This window comes from Magallana gigas, chromosome 7, assembly GCF_963853765.1.
Source record: "Magallana gigas chromosome 7, xbMagGiga1.1, whole genome shotgun sequence".
Lineage (NCBI taxonomy): Eukaryota > Metazoa > Mollusca > Bivalvia > Ostreida > Ostreidae > Magallana > Magallana gigas.
This window is the reverse complement of record NC_088859.1, coordinates 16,391,824-16,410,020: the sequence shown is the minus strand read 5'-3', so window position 1 is coordinate 16,410,020 and position 18,197 is coordinate 16,391,824. Positions and strand designations below refer to the sequence as shown.

The 18,197-nt window shown below is 33.9% G+C and overlaps 1 protein-coding gene across 5 annotated transcripts; it reads right to left on the bottom strand.

Moving 5' to 3' along the window:
• Positions 1 to 685: 685 nt before the first annotated feature.
• LOC105334802 (delphilin) lies at positions 686 to 17,368 on the bottom strand. 5 transcript variants are annotated; one of them, XM_066066557.1, is made up of 31 exons: positions 17,117 to 17,368; positions 16,494 to 16,956; positions 15,757 to 15,968; positions 12,797 to 12,951; positions 11,760 to 11,879; positions 11,215 to 11,370; positions 10,910 to 10,995; positions 10,631 to 10,758; positions 10,450 to 10,520; positions 9,991 to 10,139; positions 9,629 to 9,673; positions 9,308 to 9,455; positions 8,240 to 8,424; positions 7,802 to 7,888; positions 7,662 to 7,711; positions 7,250 to 7,394; positions 6,639 to 6,761; positions 5,962 to 6,390; positions 5,293 to 5,429; positions 4,947 to 5,025; positions 4,686 to 4,745; positions 4,457 to 4,584; positions 4,219 to 4,287; positions 3,953 to 4,039; positions 3,775 to 3,843; positions 3,604 to 3,690; positions 3,014 to 3,158; positions 2,635 to 2,687; positions 2,463 to 2,540; positions 1,272 to 1,436; positions 686 to 939 (listed from the first exon to the last, which is right to left on the bottom strand). In XM_066066557.1, exons 2-31 carry the CDS (start codon positions 16,873 to 16,875, stop codon positions 901 to 903), a joined length of 3,867 nt encoding a protein of 1,288 aa, XP_065922629.1. In that variant the 5' UTR covers positions 16,876 to 16,956; positions 17,117 to 17,368; the 3' UTR covers positions 686 to 900. The 5 variants fall into 5 exon arrangements, with proteins under 5 accessions (XP_065922629.1, XP_034311383.2, XP_065922631.1 ...); XM_034455492.2 differs by having other exon boundaries at positions 7,662 to 7,708; XM_066066559.1 differs by having other exon boundaries at positions 687 to 939; positions 8,279 to 8,424.
• Positions 17,369 to 18,197: the final 829 nt, after the last annotated feature.

The following is an 18,197-nucleotide window of genomic DNA, read 5'->3' as shown; positions in this document are numbered from 1 at the left end:
TTTTTTCTCAAATTGTTATATATGATTATTAATATCATTTCCTACCTTATATGCAAAAAACACAAAATTCTACCGTCTGGTTTTTAGTGGGGGCCATCTCAAAATATTAAAATGCACAAAATTTTGCTATATATTTGGATCATCACGAATGATGATTGGTAAAATGGATTCATTCCACAAATGAGGAAAATGTAATCGAGGATAGCATCATTCTGTATGTAAAATTTCAACAGCGTACAATTTTTACTTTTTCTTTTATGTTATTTCTTATAACGTACTCCTACAAAGCTTCATTTTATCATAACGTCATAAAAGCGCAATGGCAATGCTCATCTACCGCACAAAGTAAAAATCGTGTTAAAAATAAAAATTTCCTTTAAAAATCTAAATATTTTTATCTATATTTTGTTTATTGTGTTCAATTTTATAAATGATGTCGAAAAAAAATCATAAGAAGTAAAAATCAACTGTATTATATTAGAATGCGCAAAAACATGCGCAATGCAAACTTAAGTCGGCCTCCTTAAATAGGCGGAAGCAGAAAAGAAAAAAAAGAGGGGGCGGGTCAAAAAGATTCCGTTTATACTACTCAAGCTATAAAAAATTTAAATTTTTACACATGGAAAAAGTTTGTTAACTTCTTCTCTGAACAGAACAGGAATTATTAGTAATAAATTAAGGTTTGCAGTACACAAATACAACATTGTTTCACAGCACAGAATTTGTTTTTATTTGGAAATGATATGAGAGTCAGTGATGACAAAATCAAGATTTTTGTAATAGAGAGGATGTGTGTTGTCGACATTACTCCTTGGTATAAAAATGAGTTGCGAAATCTGTAGGAGTAAACCAAAGGAGATTATTGGTCAATGAGCTACATGCAGGTTAGTGGGGCTGCTGTCACCGTCTCCTGTGCATCATGTTCTGTTGGTGAGCTGCCTGAAAGGAAAAACCACAATCAGTTTAATTGCCACTATATGAATTAAGTAAACTGAACTGTTATTGTTAATATTTGGGGGGGGGGGTTAGGAATTTGGAATAAGCTTTACATTGAATGATGATCACAAATATGAACACAAATATGAGAGATTTTGTCACTAAAATCTTTCTATTGAAAGTATTTTGTGGCTAGTATTTTGCTACTTTCAGTTTCTGAAGTTTCAAGACACATTTATAACTCAACTCAAATGTACATTATATAATCCATGTTTGTGATGCATCATATTTGGACTATTAGTATATTTGTAAAATAAAATTATGGCTATCAGTACCTCAAATTTTGTAATGAAGTCTGCAAAAATTCCAAAAATTTCAGTTGTTGTAGTTTTCTTTGGGTCCTCTCCAAAAAACTGGACCATGCTTTGGAACTCTTCCATTGTATTGGCTTGTAAGCGAAACAAAGCTTGAATTTCATCAGAGGCTTGTGATATAAAATGCTGTTCATGTTAAGAAAAGAAAATTCAAACAAATTCATTAGATAAAAATATCTACAACTGTGAATTTAAAGAAAAGGATACAGTCCCTTCTGCGGATAATCACTTATTGGTAACCTATATTAAAAGTAAATAGGGGGAGATGATTTACTGTTATTGCTAGCGCTCTCGAGCGCTAGCAACTACGTTAGTCTTTTTTCACTGGAATACTCATGCTCGACTCCATAGTGGGGGATTATGGGAATACTGTACTACTGTAGATAAACTGTACCATTTGAATTTCGTTTTTATCATCCTCACATGAAGTTTTGTGTTTTATTGAAAATGTCAAAAAGTAACAGTAGCTTAGGTCTTATAATGCAAGGTTATTTTAAATATTATAATAAATAGCTAGCTTTATCTTAAATTCCTTCAAGCTCGGAAAACAACCTCAGATGTTTCCGAGGTTGCCGGAAATGCCAGAAAGGCCCGAGAAGATACGATTGCTACACAACAGTACCAATGGTTCTTACAAATTTTCACCTCGAAATTGAAATAACAGTAGAAACATAATGATTTAGGCACAGTCAATGAGCTATACCATTGCCGATGTGAAGCCCACTCTAGATTCACAATTCTAAATTGAGACCCCACTCCAGCAAAGTTCCAGTACACCACTGTGCCTTCCTATTGTTAATTAATCGATTCAGGAATTTAAATCAAGGATTCAGAAATCTGCTTCTGTGTTTTAGGATGGCTACGGCGCTAGCTCACCAATCTTTTCAGAAGATAAGCTTGTACATGTATAATAACACTCAACTTGTTTTAGGCTCTCATTTAAGTAAACCTGATGAATTCATATTTTACACTTTTTAAACATCATGAACCAAGTGAGAACTAAATTTGACACACTGGTATTATTGCTGCTGGAATTAATGTGTCAGAATGGCAGCAAGTCGGACGAGAAGGAAAAGAAGGGGTAAAAGATGATCAAGTCTTTTTCTACATATATAATATGTGTGATCTGAACTTCCTGTCTATGAAGGATACACCCATCACATCCTGAAAACAATCATTTAGAGTCCTTGTTTTCTGTGAACCAAACTTGTCCAGGGTATTAGATATCTCCTAAAAAATAAAATAGACATGATATTGTCTGGCTTTTCATGCAATCAATACACAAAGGCATTTAATCAAGGTTTATTTGTAAGCAATTACAAACCTGCAGAACTTTTCTGAGTTCTTGAAGTTCCTGGTTTAACATAATATTTGACACTGAAAAAGAGAAAGGTACCATTAATAAAATGTGCAGGTACATGTAAATTATTTGATATTACAAGCTATAAAGTGAATTCTCCATTACAACAATATTATCTTTTCCCTTACATCAAAGTAAGAGATTATTCCCTCGACTATAAACTTATTCCAACAGTGGTCTACATGTAGATGTACATGTAAATTGAAATGCAATCATTTTTCTTTTTTTTTTTTTAATTGTTCATAGCAATCATCTGCACAAAGTATAACATGTTAGTACCAATCAGGTTAATGTTCTATAAAAGACAATCTCAGTACCAAATAATGACTTCCATACTACTTACTACATGCCAGTTTCCCTTTCCCGACGGCCATTACTGTACCAAGTTCTTCACCCACGGCCAGGACATCGGGAAACCTGGTAACCACGGCGTCAGCAAGGACATGTATGAAGGTTGTCTTGTTGTCCTTGGTCTTTGTAATGTCAAGCTACAACAGATGACACAAAACAAATCATAAAAACGAATTTACTTTAAAGTCTCATGATATTTTAAAAATAAAACCTAAACTTTTTACTGAACTTTATTTATTTTACAACGATTGATAAGCAAGTTCTACAACTTATATTAATATCTCTCGTTGGCACGGATGTTAGCGCGAGGGGGTCATTGGTGTGGGAAGAAGCCGGAGTACCCGGAGAGAACCCACGTGTCCAAGCGGGCGACCATACCCTATCACATACAACCACTGTCAATCACGGGTATCGAACTCGGGTCGCAGCGGTGACAAGCAAGTGCGTTGTCCACTACGCTACTTGGACAACCTAAACTTTGAAGTTGCTACATAAAACTATTTAAGATGAAATTGAGTATGGGATTTTTTTATTTGGTTTTTTAAACAAGCACTTTTCAAAAAAATGAATTTTATAGCATACCTGTGATAGAAATGATATTTTGAATCCTATTGCCTCTCCAACTCTCTGGTTGCCCTTGTTCATGTAATTTCCCATTGCCAATATCAACTGAAATGATGAATCAAATATGTAACCCCTGCATTCATAGACAAGTAAAAATCTTCAATCAATATTTGACCAAATGCAAAATACCTCCAGTAGTTTGGCTAATTTTCTGCTATGTCTGAGTTCCTTTGATGCTTTTCTAATGTGTTGAAGGTTCTATAAATGACACAAAAAAGAAACAATTTCTTGAATTGTTTAAAAATATGAATTATAATTATAAATATTTTATTCATTATTTTAACACTACTGTATAAATTGTTTTTACCTCCTTCATTTCTGTGATTTTTTCATTGAAGTTCCCTTTAAACAGTAAAGCCTTCAACCTCTGTTCATACCCTGGTACTCTGCTCATCTTCAGAAAAAAAATACTCTGTATCATTATCAAACTATGATTGAAAACATTGTTTATAACTATCCTGGCATAAACATAAAATATGAATATGCTTAGCAATCAAATCACTAAATTGGAAACACTCACATTAAATATTTTGTGCATGAAATATTGGATGCATTATTACATAAAATGCTTACCTCATATGCAAACAAGTCTGGTTTACTCAATTCATCCAAATCCCCATCAAAAGAATTAAAACGCTCCATCTAATCAACAAAATGAAAAACATCAAAAACAGATATCAAAACAAATTTTAACTTTAAAAACTCAAAATTGACAATATTTCCAATTTTTTTAAAAGAAATTTGAGATTTCTTCAGTTGTGTTACAACTTAAAAATGAAAATGTTTCAATCTTTTATAAAAGTTTTCATACTTCAGATTTGCTAGGGGCAAATGCCACCAATTGTTTCAGAAGTTCAGGGGTGAGGATTTCTTCGTCCATTTCATACAGAGCCTGTTTCATGTCCTCCACAGACAAACGTAAGTGTCCTAGCAAGATGGCTGTCAGAAATACAGAAAAACATGCAAGAGAAAGAACTTCTTTTTAAGTACCCTTTTGTACTTAATTCACACTAATTAAATCATAAAAGACAGACACTCACATATGTTGTAGGCCTTTTTTGGATTGAGGATGTATATTTCGTTTCTTTTCTCTGGCACCTCTACAAAACATTACATCTTGATTAAACATAGAAAATTATGAAATAAAGTTCATCAGTGTGAGAACAGGAACTTGAAACCGTTTGAAGTTAATCTTTATTGATTCAATTTGCTGACATTTACACATATTCAAAGCATATAAGCTACATATATCTCTATCAAAATTGAAGCACAAAATAAATCTGCACAAAACATGCACTCACTTGTTTTTTTATTCTGAACACTGAAATGGTTTTCTAATTCAAGGTACTTAATTACATCATCCAAGTCATCATTTCCAAGCTGAAAATCGAAAGTTTAAAGTGAGAGTAGTACTAGGTTTATGGCCTTTTATTTGATATCAATGCTCTTCAGATTTGAGAATCATGTGTAGTTCAATGTATCCATGCACTGAGAAATCATTGAATTTTGTGGGTGCCGAATTCTGTAGTGTGTAGAGTGTCAGAGAGATGAAATAACATGGATTTATGATCTTTTCTAAATTAAATTATAATTCAATTAAAAACAAAAGTTTATATATTCATGCCCAAATAAATTCTCTTCTCATACCTGTTCCCAGATTGTGTTCTCTACTTTATCAGCATCAAGCTTCTCCCAGTTGATCCTCTTGACATTGACCTGGTGCACTGACATCCCCACATCTGTGACCAGGGAGGGAGGTGGGGGTGGAGGAGGGGGAGGAGGGGCTGAAAGATACAAGACAGCTCAATTACTCTACCTATACACCTACAGGGAACAAGTGCACCATAATGTAAACATGGTAAAAATTCATTCTGTAAAATCAAGATAATGCTGAATGTAAATTTTAATTACTTTGGTTGTCTGATTCCAATCTTTTTGGTAACTTTTTCATCTTTGTGAAAAACAGTTTTGCTGATATGAATCAACAACTTAGATCTCTCAGAAAATTGTAATGTTTTTTTTATCAGCCCTCTGATCCAAATCTTCCTTGAATTTTGAACTAATACTTAAGAACTGATACACAAGTATCCCAAAACCCATAAGATCCTTGGATACATAAATTCAGTACCATTCCGACTTGAAAATGTCACTTCCATGTTAAATACATGTTTACGCCTGGATGTATAAACAGTTAAACTTACGAAGCACATAATAAACCTTATAATTAAATGGCAGTCTCAGAATACTGCAGTGTACTTTTGTTGTAAAATTGCCAATAAGATATTCCCCCTCCAAATTCAAGAACCTGATACACACCTGGAGGTGGGGGTACGGCCACTTGATGATCTGTATCTGGGTCAGTGTCCTCATTCGTGGACGACTGTGAGGGGGAAGGTACACTCCCATTTCTCTTCATCCCTAGGGGACCTAACTCTAGGTCGGATGCCTCTGCTGCCATGGCAGCATCCAGCTCCTTCAGGGCCGTCAGGGCCCTAGTGTTGAAGGAATCTTTGGAGTTCACAGAAAACAGTGACTTGGTCATAGTTGCTTGAAAGTCAGCCTCGCTGTCCGACTCACTAGTGAAGATGATTTCTGGGGGCTCGTTGAGGCCGTTGGGAAGGCTGGTGGAGTGAGCATGTCCATTTAACAATGGACTCTCATGGTGATTGATATTGGAGTGCTCAAACTGAGGGATGGGGATCACGGTCACATATTTAGTGGCAGAATGGATCTCTTCTTCCGATTCTAAATGATAAAAAGAGAGCAAGACCAATTTAAGTGCAAGATTTTGCTTTAAATTGAAGTTAATAAACTAACTATTGAAATGAAAACAGTTCCGACTACTTTTAAACCTGTAAATAGCAAAACCTTCAAACAATCACAACTACCTATGAAAAAATCAATATTTGGTACAAGATTTCTAATCATCACATGTAATACCATGCAAAGAGAGAAACAGAGAAGATTCATGTTTACTATAAGTACGGTCGTACCTGATCCCCTGTTGCTTTGGAATGCTCTCTTGGCCTCCTGAACCACCTTCCTAGTTTCTTCTAACTCCTTCATCAAAGCAAAATCATAAGCCTTCCCTGTGCCATCTCTGTGTCTACTGAAGTCTTTAATATACAATAAAATTCCCTTCTTATTACATAATTATTTTCAATATGGTTCAGAAAAAGGAGTATTGTCAAAATGTTTAGCTTTCATCTATAAATACATATATTATCAAACAATATGATGTTAAAAATTTAAGCTTAAGTTTAGCAGAGAGATGGTTTAAAAAGAAGCAAATGATCTATCCTATTCTTCCCAATTCAAAATAAGTTGATAGTAACTGACCAGACCAGACCAATATTGTAAACCAACTTTTTTTCTCATTGACTTTATTTTGCACAATAGATAAACTTGTTCGAGGCAACTAATTTTTGCTATCAAGATTCAGATTATCTGAAAAATAATTTACCACCGACATTTGATCATTGGTTCACGGTGAGAATTATTTGCAACAATGAGGCTCTTGCGAACCTCCAGAAAATTTCTCACATGCGAATAAAAATTGGTTTACAGTACTTGATGCCTCAGTTTGACCCAGTACAGCCCCTACCATATCCATGTTTCCCGATGAGATCTATGTCGTCTGATGAGTAGGTGTACCCAGGATGCATTTTCTTCCATAAGCGACCTCTGGCCTTTCTGACCCCTGACCTGATGCTCCGATCCCTAACATCTTCATCAGAGGAGTATGAAGACTGACCAATGCAAAAAACATTCAAAAGATTTTAAACAAGCTGCGTGAAACATACAATGTCAAAATATTTGATTTTAATGATTGATGAATTTAAATTTGGTTTGATTGATTGAAACTGAACATATCCAAAGCTTAAGTATAATAACTTTAAGTGTATTAAAATTCAGGGAAAACCCTTTTTTATGCAAGTCAACAAAATTGCATGAATAAAATTTATCTTAATATATAGTACATGTATGATACACTTTCAGAGCAAGCAAACTCTTACCCAATTAGATCGTCCTTGATTTCTCTTTAGGGAGCTTGCTGCTGCTCCTACTAATAAGAGCAGAATCAGCTAAAAGCTTCAAGACATTTATCACAATTACATATTCAATATATAAATACACAGGAAAAAACCATTCATACCATATTTGAATTCATCATTTGGATTTCCATGAACTTTGCTCCTTGTTGATCCAAAATGACTACCAGGAGTGCCCGTTTTGATGGAATCTACAAAAACAATATTTAACATAAAAATCTCCAGGTCTGTTCAGGAAATCAATAACAAGAAGCACTTGTAAGGAATTTTCCAATTCCTTAAACATAAATGATAGCAGGAGATGAAAAAGTCTTGCAAAAGAATTTCATTATAGAACGGAGATTGACTATCAGTGAATTTCTGCTCTAAACCAGTAAGCCTATGCAGGATCAACACGTGCAATAACAAAATAGCAGTAAAGTATTTAAATAATATCATTAATTTTACCAATTTCTTGAAAAATATTTTCTAATAAATATTGTAGATCATTCATGACATATTTGCTTGCATTCACTCATGACATAGATCAGACAGGAGTTTACTTTTGCTGCTAGCCTGTATTAGATCAGACAGGAGTTTACTTTTGCTGCTAGCCTGTAGGTTGAGTCTTTCCCTAGTGTAGTCCTGATGCTCCGTGATCAGGAGGGGAATGATGAACATCCACAGGGTGTGTTTGGAGGGCGTGTCCAGAATGATCTCCAGCGACTGAATCAAGCTCTCTACATTCCTACATGAAACAATAAATTATGGAAAAATAAAAAAAAGCGCCTTTTTTTCCCTCTCTATTTTATTTATTAGGTTTTGTTCTCCAATTCCTGTTTCTTATTTTGTTTTTCCTTAGAAAATGAATTTCAAGTAAAAAGAGTGGCTTTTTGTCTTTGTTACTGAAAATTTTTCCATATAAAATTATGGCAAATTTTCTTCCTCACGAATTGACCGATAAAAATTTTTTCTTTATCATTGATGCAAGGAAACTTCTTGTATATGTATCACACAATTATAAAAATCTAGTGTTTGGTGATTATTATTTCCATAATTCTTAGAGTCCTAAATGAGAATTCACATATCAGAATTTTTTTTCTAAAAATATCATTAAAAGAGAAATATTTATTTCCAGGTTCCAAGGCTTCTTCTAAAATTAGATGGGCCTCCAGGCTTTTCCCTAGTTAAGAATAACCTTTTCAACATTATAATCCAACTTTGCCAAATCCTTTATAACAATGTTTAGTATTGCATAATCTAAATCAAATTTTTTGGACATATTGATCCCATCTCTCAATTTATGGGAAAGATTTGGAAAAGAATTAATCTGCACATTGGTAATCCTCATTACACAAATAAAACAGATTGCAAAAAATTTCATGGAAACCTTAGATGCAATAAATCAGTAAAATTGATTTTAACATTTAGACTATTAGTTTATTACACTTTATAATCACTCTAATTCATATGCACTGCAAATGTGATGCATAAATTAAAAAATCTTTCCCAAATGAATACAGTAAAACACTGGCTCTTCGCTAACGCATAACCATTACTGTGCATCATTTTGTTAATATATACAATAGCATTTCTGTGTTAACAGCCCTAGATCAGTGGGTGCCCCCTACCTGTTGTGGGCGTAGGCTCTTAGCGACCTTTTCAGGTGAGTCCGCTCTCTGGAGGTTAACAAATATTCACACTGTTGCTGAAACGAGGTCAGCTGTGGCTTTTGGCGAGGTGTATGGGGTCTTGAAATTTCTGAGGGGAAAAGTATGTCTGTTTTAAACTGGAATTTCTGATTTTTTTCTGTGACAAGTTTCAGAATTTTAAAGTAAAAGTTATTTTCTGTAGTTTCAAGAAGTATTTTTGCAGAAGTGTTTCCACCATTAAAACCCTTAAATATTTTTGAATAACAAATGAAGTCAGTAGAGCAAAGTAAAACCACTCACTCCTTCCATCTGTTCTTCCAATGTGACTTGGAAGGGCTGCTACCTCTGAAAAGGAATATATATTTCATTCATTTTATCAAAAGAATAATAAGACAACTTAAAAAAAAAGGTAGCTATTAATCCCAAACTATTAAGAAGTAAATAAGGGAAAATAAAATTGAATAACCCAAGCAATACAATGTAACAATGAAAACAATGCTCTGCCTTTTCGATCAAGTCTTTGGCATCAAACTATACCAATTTTTTCTTGACTTGACAGACAGAGCAGGGCCAGTGATATTCGAGGCCAATGGACAATGTAGCTGAAATAATAACAAGCGAATGTAAAAAAATTGTCAAAGTAGAAGACATTAAGTGGTTACCTAGTAAGACCTCCTCTGACAGGTTGATCTTGTTGAGGCAGTACTCCTGATGCGGAGGAGTCAGCTTAAGGAGGATGAACTTCCACAGGGTTTTCTTGGACTGGGTGTCCAGTATCTGGGACACTTTATTGTAGAAATCAACAATGTTTCTAAAATAACAATACACAAAATATCTTAATTAAACAGTTCATTTTAAAAGCAACTTACCGGTAGTTTCTCTGCAGTATTCTCCTGAATGAAGACTTTTTTTTTTACTCCCCCCCCCCCCCCCCCCATTTCACTGGTCTATTTCCGCACACATCTTCAATAACCACTGCTGCATGACATTTACCCATAAAAAGTTATCAATTTAGAAAATTATTTTCACCCCGCTCTCTAATATGTTCAGATTTAAATGTGAGAAAGAAAATCAACAAAATTATGATGAAATACTTGCAGAAAATGTGTTTTTCTATATACCTGGATGTGTCATAATGTATCATGGCTTTCCTCATGTGAGATCTTTCTTTGGATGTCAGCAAATATTCAGCCTACAAAGTAATTCATATCAAAACAGTTTCAGCAAAAACAGATGAAAAACAAGCATGAATTTTGAAAGAGATACATAGGAAAGAGATACATAGCTATGAATATAACCAACATGGCTTTTGAAGGACTTTCCATTACTGTCAATCATGTCTTTGCCGTCTGCTTTCATCCACTCTGAGGAGGCGTGGCTTGATATGGAGGACAGGGACATTGTAGACATGCTGAAAGTGCTCAACCCACCTAACAAAGAGAAACAACATAGGTACAAATTAATTAAAAAGATAAATACTTGTACTTGCAATTTAATTTTCATATATTACTTGCATTACAAGTGATTAAAGTAAACAATTGTAATTTTAAAATAAATTGAGCCTCATTTCTATGTCCCTACCATCTCTATGGGTCCTCAGGACCTCAATCTCTGGTGAGGACCCACTGTCCTGTAAAAGCTGCACTAGGTGAGCATGTGTGCATCGTCTGCAAAATGTTACAAATCAATGAATCAATTAATAAATGTACATGCCTCCATCAATCTCTTTAACCAACTGATCTCACTAAATTTGCATACTTAATATTTACACATAATATTAAAAATTGACTTTCTGTAACTATTAACACATTCATAAAAGGGTTGATAAAGCATGTTTTATCATCTGTTGAAAATATTGGGCATTAGAGTCTCAGTGTATTATTTACCTGACATCAATACTATTGAGCTTCAGGATGACGTCCCCTGCCTGTAGCCCTGCTTTATCCGCAGGTCCCAGTGGATCAACAGACTCCACACAAACTGGGTTGTTCCCCTTGATGACAAAACCAAAACTACCATTTTCTCGAAATATCTGAAAAACCCTGTAAAAAGAAAATCCTTTGTGCCATTAAAAAAGTTTCTCTAAATAAAATGGTGCAAGCATAAATTCAAGTTATTGAAGTAAAAAAAAGTTTCATATGTAATATCCTGTCCAAATGTAAGAAAAAAATGAGGTAGAAGTGACAAGCTTTTGTTTAAATCAACACCTGTCTGAATATTCTGTGGAAGATGTGTCACAATACGTAACTACAAGTAGATTTTTTTACCAAACAAGTCAAAATGCCACTTTGTCTCCTCTGAATATTTTAAAATAATATTATCCTTCCAAAACCATTACATGGTTTCTCTTATATTTCTCTTTGAGAAACATTGCCCAGGACAGAGAGAGCACAGATACAAGTAAAGGTTTGTACAAGAAAAATACCATTACCTTCTCTCAGTGTGAGCATGATCAAATTTAGACGCCTCTTCCTCAAAATTGATCATATTTGCCCTTTGATATTTATGAAACTCATCAAATCGGGCCCGCTGTTTAGGTGGAATAAACTGCCTGCAAAACAAAAACATAATTTGTGCAGCAGTGCACAACAAAGAGGTCTAAATTTCACAATATCTTTGGAGAGGCTAGATCAAAGATTCTCCCCGCTATCATTAATGACTATGATAATGATTACGATAAATAAGAGAGGCTGAATTGCCTGCATTATTTTTTGTCGACTGCCATGGTTCGAGTTTTACATCTATAGCATTGTTTTCAGTCTGGTTTTTTTGCCTTTTTTAAATATCAGTTTTTCAGGTTTGAAAGTTTTGGATATTATGTAACATAATTTTTAAAAATTCATTATGACATCAGAGACATAAATCGTTATCAATATCAAATGTTTTATATCAATCAGTATCAAATCTTTATTGGTACATAAACCAGGAGTTGATCAAAAGAGACATAGAAGAATCAATGTCATCAAAAGATTCAAATAACAATTTCCTTTTAACAATTCATCCAATAAATTGACTTTAAGTACCGGTAAATCAATTATATTTTAAAGTACATTTGCCCTTTCTAACGTATATTTTGAAAAAGTTGGGAACCATGTACATCCATTTGAATCTTCATATTTTATAAATATATAACAATACTTTTTAAATACTGTTATGTTATGTAACTGATTTTTTGTATTTAATAAATATTACAATTTCAATACTATTTATATTGATTCAATAATAATAATGAGTAAACATCAGGTGCAATGTTATGATTATTTTTATATCTAATGAATATACTTCTCGATTACTGTGAAAATTTTTGGTACAATGTATTTGTGTTTAAATCTATAAAAAAAATATTAATCAATATATATTTTTCTTATACATGTATATTGTGAAAATTTCAATAAATCAACTACAAGCGAGATCACACACATATACACAAAACACACAGAGTAACTCCTACAATATCTGGCACTGTACCTGATCTGCTGGATGATTCTGGTTTGTTTGGGGGTCTTGAGGATGGCGGCCAGAGCCCGGGCCAGCATGTCTACGTCCCGATCCTCAGCGTACTGCTTCAGAACACTGACCACCGCCATCTTCTTCTCGTAGTCGTTTCCCAGAATCTCGTTCATCTGCGTAAAGTTCACAGTCAACATTGCAATATTGGCTGTGAAGATCGGGAGATAGATCTGTTTTTTAATGAAAGGAACGAGAGCCATGGCACCCCCCTCTATTATAATCACATAAAAGCACTCTTATGATCCGAATCATCAGCATGTAATCTCATAATGATATCCTAACTGCATATTTCCCCTTCCTCTTCTTCGAACAAATTATATGCACAGGAGCTCTTATTCCTTACAAACTTAAAGGTAAACTTTTTATATTAACTTATTTATCTCCATGACAACCAAAACATTTCAAATCCCCTTTTATCTCATCAATACATTGATCAGGCTGATATTTCAATGGTCTATTGTCAATATGGCACTTATGGCCCTGTCTCCTGATGAAGCTTCACAAAAAATGAGATGTTTCAGATAATAACATAGCCGTTCCATTCCCGATACTACGGGATGAATCCAATTCTGTGTTTTAAAGCTATTCTGTAGAGGCATTTCCCCATGATTATGAGCCATGGGACCCAAAAAACTTATTGTTGAAGCAAATGATACACAAGCCAATGGCCGATTTTGAAGTAATTTCGCTTTGCTTGGTACAAAAACGCACATAAACTTGGGAAATCCTATTAATTTGATTAATTTTTCTGGCTGGAATATTATTAGGGAGTTAATGACACAAGGCAACTGATGAACTTAACAAAATCAACAGTGGTAAAATCTACAAGGCTCCCTTTAATTAGAACAAGCTTAGCTTCAACCTTCAGTGTGGATCATGTATTGCATTCCTGTCTGCAGCTTATAATAATCACCAGCATAGATATCTTTGATACAAATTTAATCTTGCCTTGTTCTTTTGTTTTGTTGCAAAATACAAGAAAAAAAAATTTGTTTTTTCTTCTCTATACTCCAAGCCCTTTAATATATGGACTCAGTTTTTAGGAGCAACCATTTTTAACACCCACTCTGCATGCACACAATTTTAAATGAATTGAAACAGAAAAAAACAATTTGAAGAGAGCATTCAGAATCTTTGAATAAATTGTTTAAAATCAAAATATCATGTAAAGCAGACATTAATATATCTGGAGTACCAGTATGTTGCTTTTGATTGATTTAATCACGATTGTCACTTAAATTTCTAATATTTTTCTATCTGTTAATCATAAACACATTTCTCGTATTTCTCTCCTCCATGAAAATTCACTTATTGCTAATTTCTTGCACATGGTAGTAAAGAAAAAAAAAATCAAAAATTAAAAAAAAATTAAAAAGGAGGGAAAACCTGTAGGCTCTTTTCTACAGGTAACAATATGAATTCATTGTCAGGTGTTTCTTGTTTACAATTACTGGTACAGTTTCACCTGATGCCTTGGTACGGTAAATTAATCAAGAAACCCCACAGACTAGCATGGGCCCAGATCAGCCCGGCCATTGATTGCAAGCATAGGGCTAGCTTTTCTTTATGGTGTTCACGTCTTGTAAAATAAATGAAGTCTATCCCCCTGAGTGTTGTTGGTATTGATCTGAGCTTCCTCTCGATACCCTTACATCGGGTATCAGGGAGCCAAGATTTGTACCTGGAATACTCTTTATTTCTTCTTTGTGTGTCAAGGCGTTCTGCATTTTTTTTTGTAGGGTAAAAAAAGCGAGTATTCAAACAAATCTTGATTGATCTTTACTATTCTTTAGTTGTATGTTCTAATAGAGCTGTTTTAACATAAAGATATTTTTATAGTTGTATTATGTTCATCAAAACATTAATTACGAAAACAGTATTCTGAAGTTTTTTGATATAATACACAAGACATAACTGTGTATTATCACGATGTATTACTCCTTATACATGAATAGCATGGTTGTGAGCTTCTTAAAAAAATTTAATCCCTATTTTTACACATCATTCATATGCATATTTTGCATAAAATTCCTAGGACAAATCTCACTGAAAGGGGCTTTTTTCTGTTTACATTAAAGATCATAAACTTTTGTTCAGAAAAGATCATCCAATGTTTACACATCAAGATACCTACTCCACTCTTACACAGCTGGGATCGATTTTTTTCTTTACTATAATTGATTTTTTCCTCTTTTTTCAAGGTATTTAACAGTCATCCATCTTTTCACAGATCTATTTGCCTTTAATGGGGGAATAAAAGAAAAATAGACAGCGTTTGGGTGTGTAATCAAATAAATAAAATAATCAATTATTCATGGAGAGGAACATCAACCGTAGACAGAATGCCACTTCTTACAGTAGCTGTACATTCAAGTTACGTACCTCTTCCTACAATCGCTGTACCATTTAATAAACTAGCTGCCCCATCATCCATATGTATCTTTGAACAGTCTGTCTCTTTTGTTAAATATTATTTCAAAGATGCTCAGAAAATTTAATACACAATTAAAAATGAATTATTACACGTACCACCACTTCCGATAAATGATCTATAAACCTCAAATCTGTTGATATAGTAGAGTACCGTAATTGAGAAGTAGGCCTAAATACATACTCTGCAAGCCATGAAAATATATAGGAATTTTGAATATTTTCAAGGTTTAAGGTAGAGATGCTATTGTAGCTCTGTCATGTATGTCTTCATCAAACTTAATATTTCCACAAAAATAAATCAAGCTTTATTTGTAGACTTATTTTCATACATATTTTTTAAAAATGGGGGAAAGATATTACGAAAACTCTGTCTATTTAAATTTTGTGTCATAAAATTGTTATATTAATAATGGTTTTAAAAAAAAGAGATATCTGTGTAAAATTATAAACATACTGAAGGTTACAACAACAAGTGAATGTCCTACCCTGTCGTGTAGTGACTTGGCTCTTTTGACTCTTCCCCATTCTCCGGGCTGGTTTTGAGTTGGAACATTTCTCTTCAGAACATGTTTGTACTCCTTGCGTCTTCCGACGGGGATAATGCTGATAGCGAGTCTTCTTAACCTCCCGGACAAGAAGGGTCTGACATCTTCTTGTTTCCGGATCGGAAATCCATTCATTTCCAAAAGAATATCACCTGTTATTAACACAAACACATTAAATCTTGATGAGCAATGTCAATTTTGGTGTAATTATTAATTTATTTCGAGGACGCAGCAGTCAATGTTCAGGGATATTTGAAGTATTACTGGTTTGTGCAAGAGTGATTTCAGTTTTTATGTGAGATAGTAGTTTCTGAGCATACATTTTTATACCTACGAAAAAATGTTTGGTGTATATAATTGCAAATGTTAAGTTTCTGGAATGTAAATTGATGGGTAGTTGACATCCATTATAAATATTTATGAACTTTTATCCACCAAGAGAGTTAATGATTCTAAACTAATTTACTAAAATTCAATCAAATTAGCAAAGGACCATTACTTTCTTTTTCAATGAAGACTAATTTAATCAAAGCCCATTCACACAATGATAATGACCAATGTACAAGTAGATATTATCAAACTGCCATTTAACTACATAATCATTATGTGGATAAATAAATGCATTTTTCAATAGCAGGGTAAAAACATTCATAAGACATCACTCAAAGTTACCCTACCTGGTTTGACACCTGCTTGGTGAGCTGGTCCCGATAACTCCACATTTTTCACATGCACAGGTTTGTTGCCCTGTACATCGAATCCACACCCCGATACTCTCGAACACACTACCTCTATCTGCTGAACACGAGTGATAACTCCCAAAGTGGGGGGCTGGGAGCGACTATGCTTAGCCAGGGACTTGAGGGTTGTTGCTGAAGCATTAGTAACATCCTCCCCATCTAGTTCAATGATTTCGTCTCCTGGCGAGAGACCAGCATGAAATGCGATGCTTCCTTTCGCTACACTCAGCACATATGCGGGTCCTTCACCGAAAACATCAAATCCACAAGATTTAGGCCATTTATGTGACATTCTAAGCGGCATGGTGATTATTGTCATAATGCATTGAGACAAAACAGAGGGAAAAGAAAACTCCTAAGTATATGCTCTCATGGTTAGGGAAAATCTGTACATCTTCATCTGTAAAATAAATTGATAAAAAATTTAATTTAAATATATTCATTAATTAAAAAAAAAATACTTCTATTTTTACAAAGAGGAAAAGAGAGTTTAATCAAAGAGTGAAATTATCATAATTCCACTATATATACAGAGACTTTGGGGGGAAAAAAAACTTTACCCCTCTAATTTCCAAAACTTCTGCGGGCTGATGAGTCTGAGGTAAACACTGCGGTCACCAATGTATCCGCCACGACATTCCACATATCCAGCTGGTTGTTGTTTCCGCGTGCATCATCTCGTGCCTCTGTGTGAATCTCCGTACAATAACCCAATATCGATCAAACAGGACCATGTTTTGTTATTGTTTATCGATCACTTGACACCTTGGCGTGTTTTGGTGTTCGCAGCTTCCCGCCCCGCGGAGTAAGTCAAGTTAACTCGTTCCAGGTTTATTCAATCTGTAAAGTATGTCAATTTTTTTCCTTAAAACAAGACTGATTTTTAACAGGTTTTCCGGTGTTATTTTCTGTCGAATTTTGAGGAAATTTATACTGATTAAATTGATTCAATTTGCACATTTTGAAATACATGGTTCAAATTTTTGACCATAATTCATTATTTCAAAACACGGGCCCTGGAAGTTATTGTACATATATTGCATGTGCATGTATACATGCACATGCAATATATTTACAATAACTTCCAGTGCCCGTGTTTCAAAAACAACACCAAGATATTTTTCAAGAAACAGCAATACAAGTATATGCGAGCCGAAAAATCTTACTTTGGAACGGACTTCGGGAAAATATCAAAATATGATGCCAAAAAAATTATTTTCAAAATTTGGAATTACTTTTTAACAATTCTTCAGCTCAAAAATGTTTTTAATGAGATATATAGTGGAAAGAAAAAATTGACATTCTTTTGGCAACTAAGTGTAACATGCAAAACAGCATTTTTATTCTGAAAATTGTATTTTTATAGGTGAATGAAATTTATACAATATGAATTCAATACCATATGTAAAAACGATCACATTATCCTTTCATTGTTTATTATAAACAAAATGCGTATCAAATAAATTGATAGAATGTATTTTTATTCATATTCGTTTATATTAACGTTATCTATTATATATTCGCAATTACTTTGTAAATGCATGTCAATGAATTTAATTATTATTAAGTCAATAACAATAACACGTAATATCACTTAGACAAAATGTATATATTGTATACATTATCATTAGGAGAGGAAGT

Excerpts from the sequence above, each read along its gene's own strand:
- LOC105334802 (XM_066066557.1), bottom strand. The coding sequence starts at position 16,875 with ATGACAATAATCACCATGCCGCTTAGAATGTCACATAAATGGCCTAAA. Across the intron at positions 11,371-11,759 it reads CATGCTCACACTGAGAGAAG|GGTTTTTCAGATATTTCGAG; the intron begins GTAATGGTATTT and ends TTCTTTTTACAG. Across the intron at positions 3,844-3,952 it reads AAATCACAGAAATGAAGGAG|AACCTTCAACACATTAGAAA; the intron begins GTAAAAACAATT and ends TGTCATTTATAG.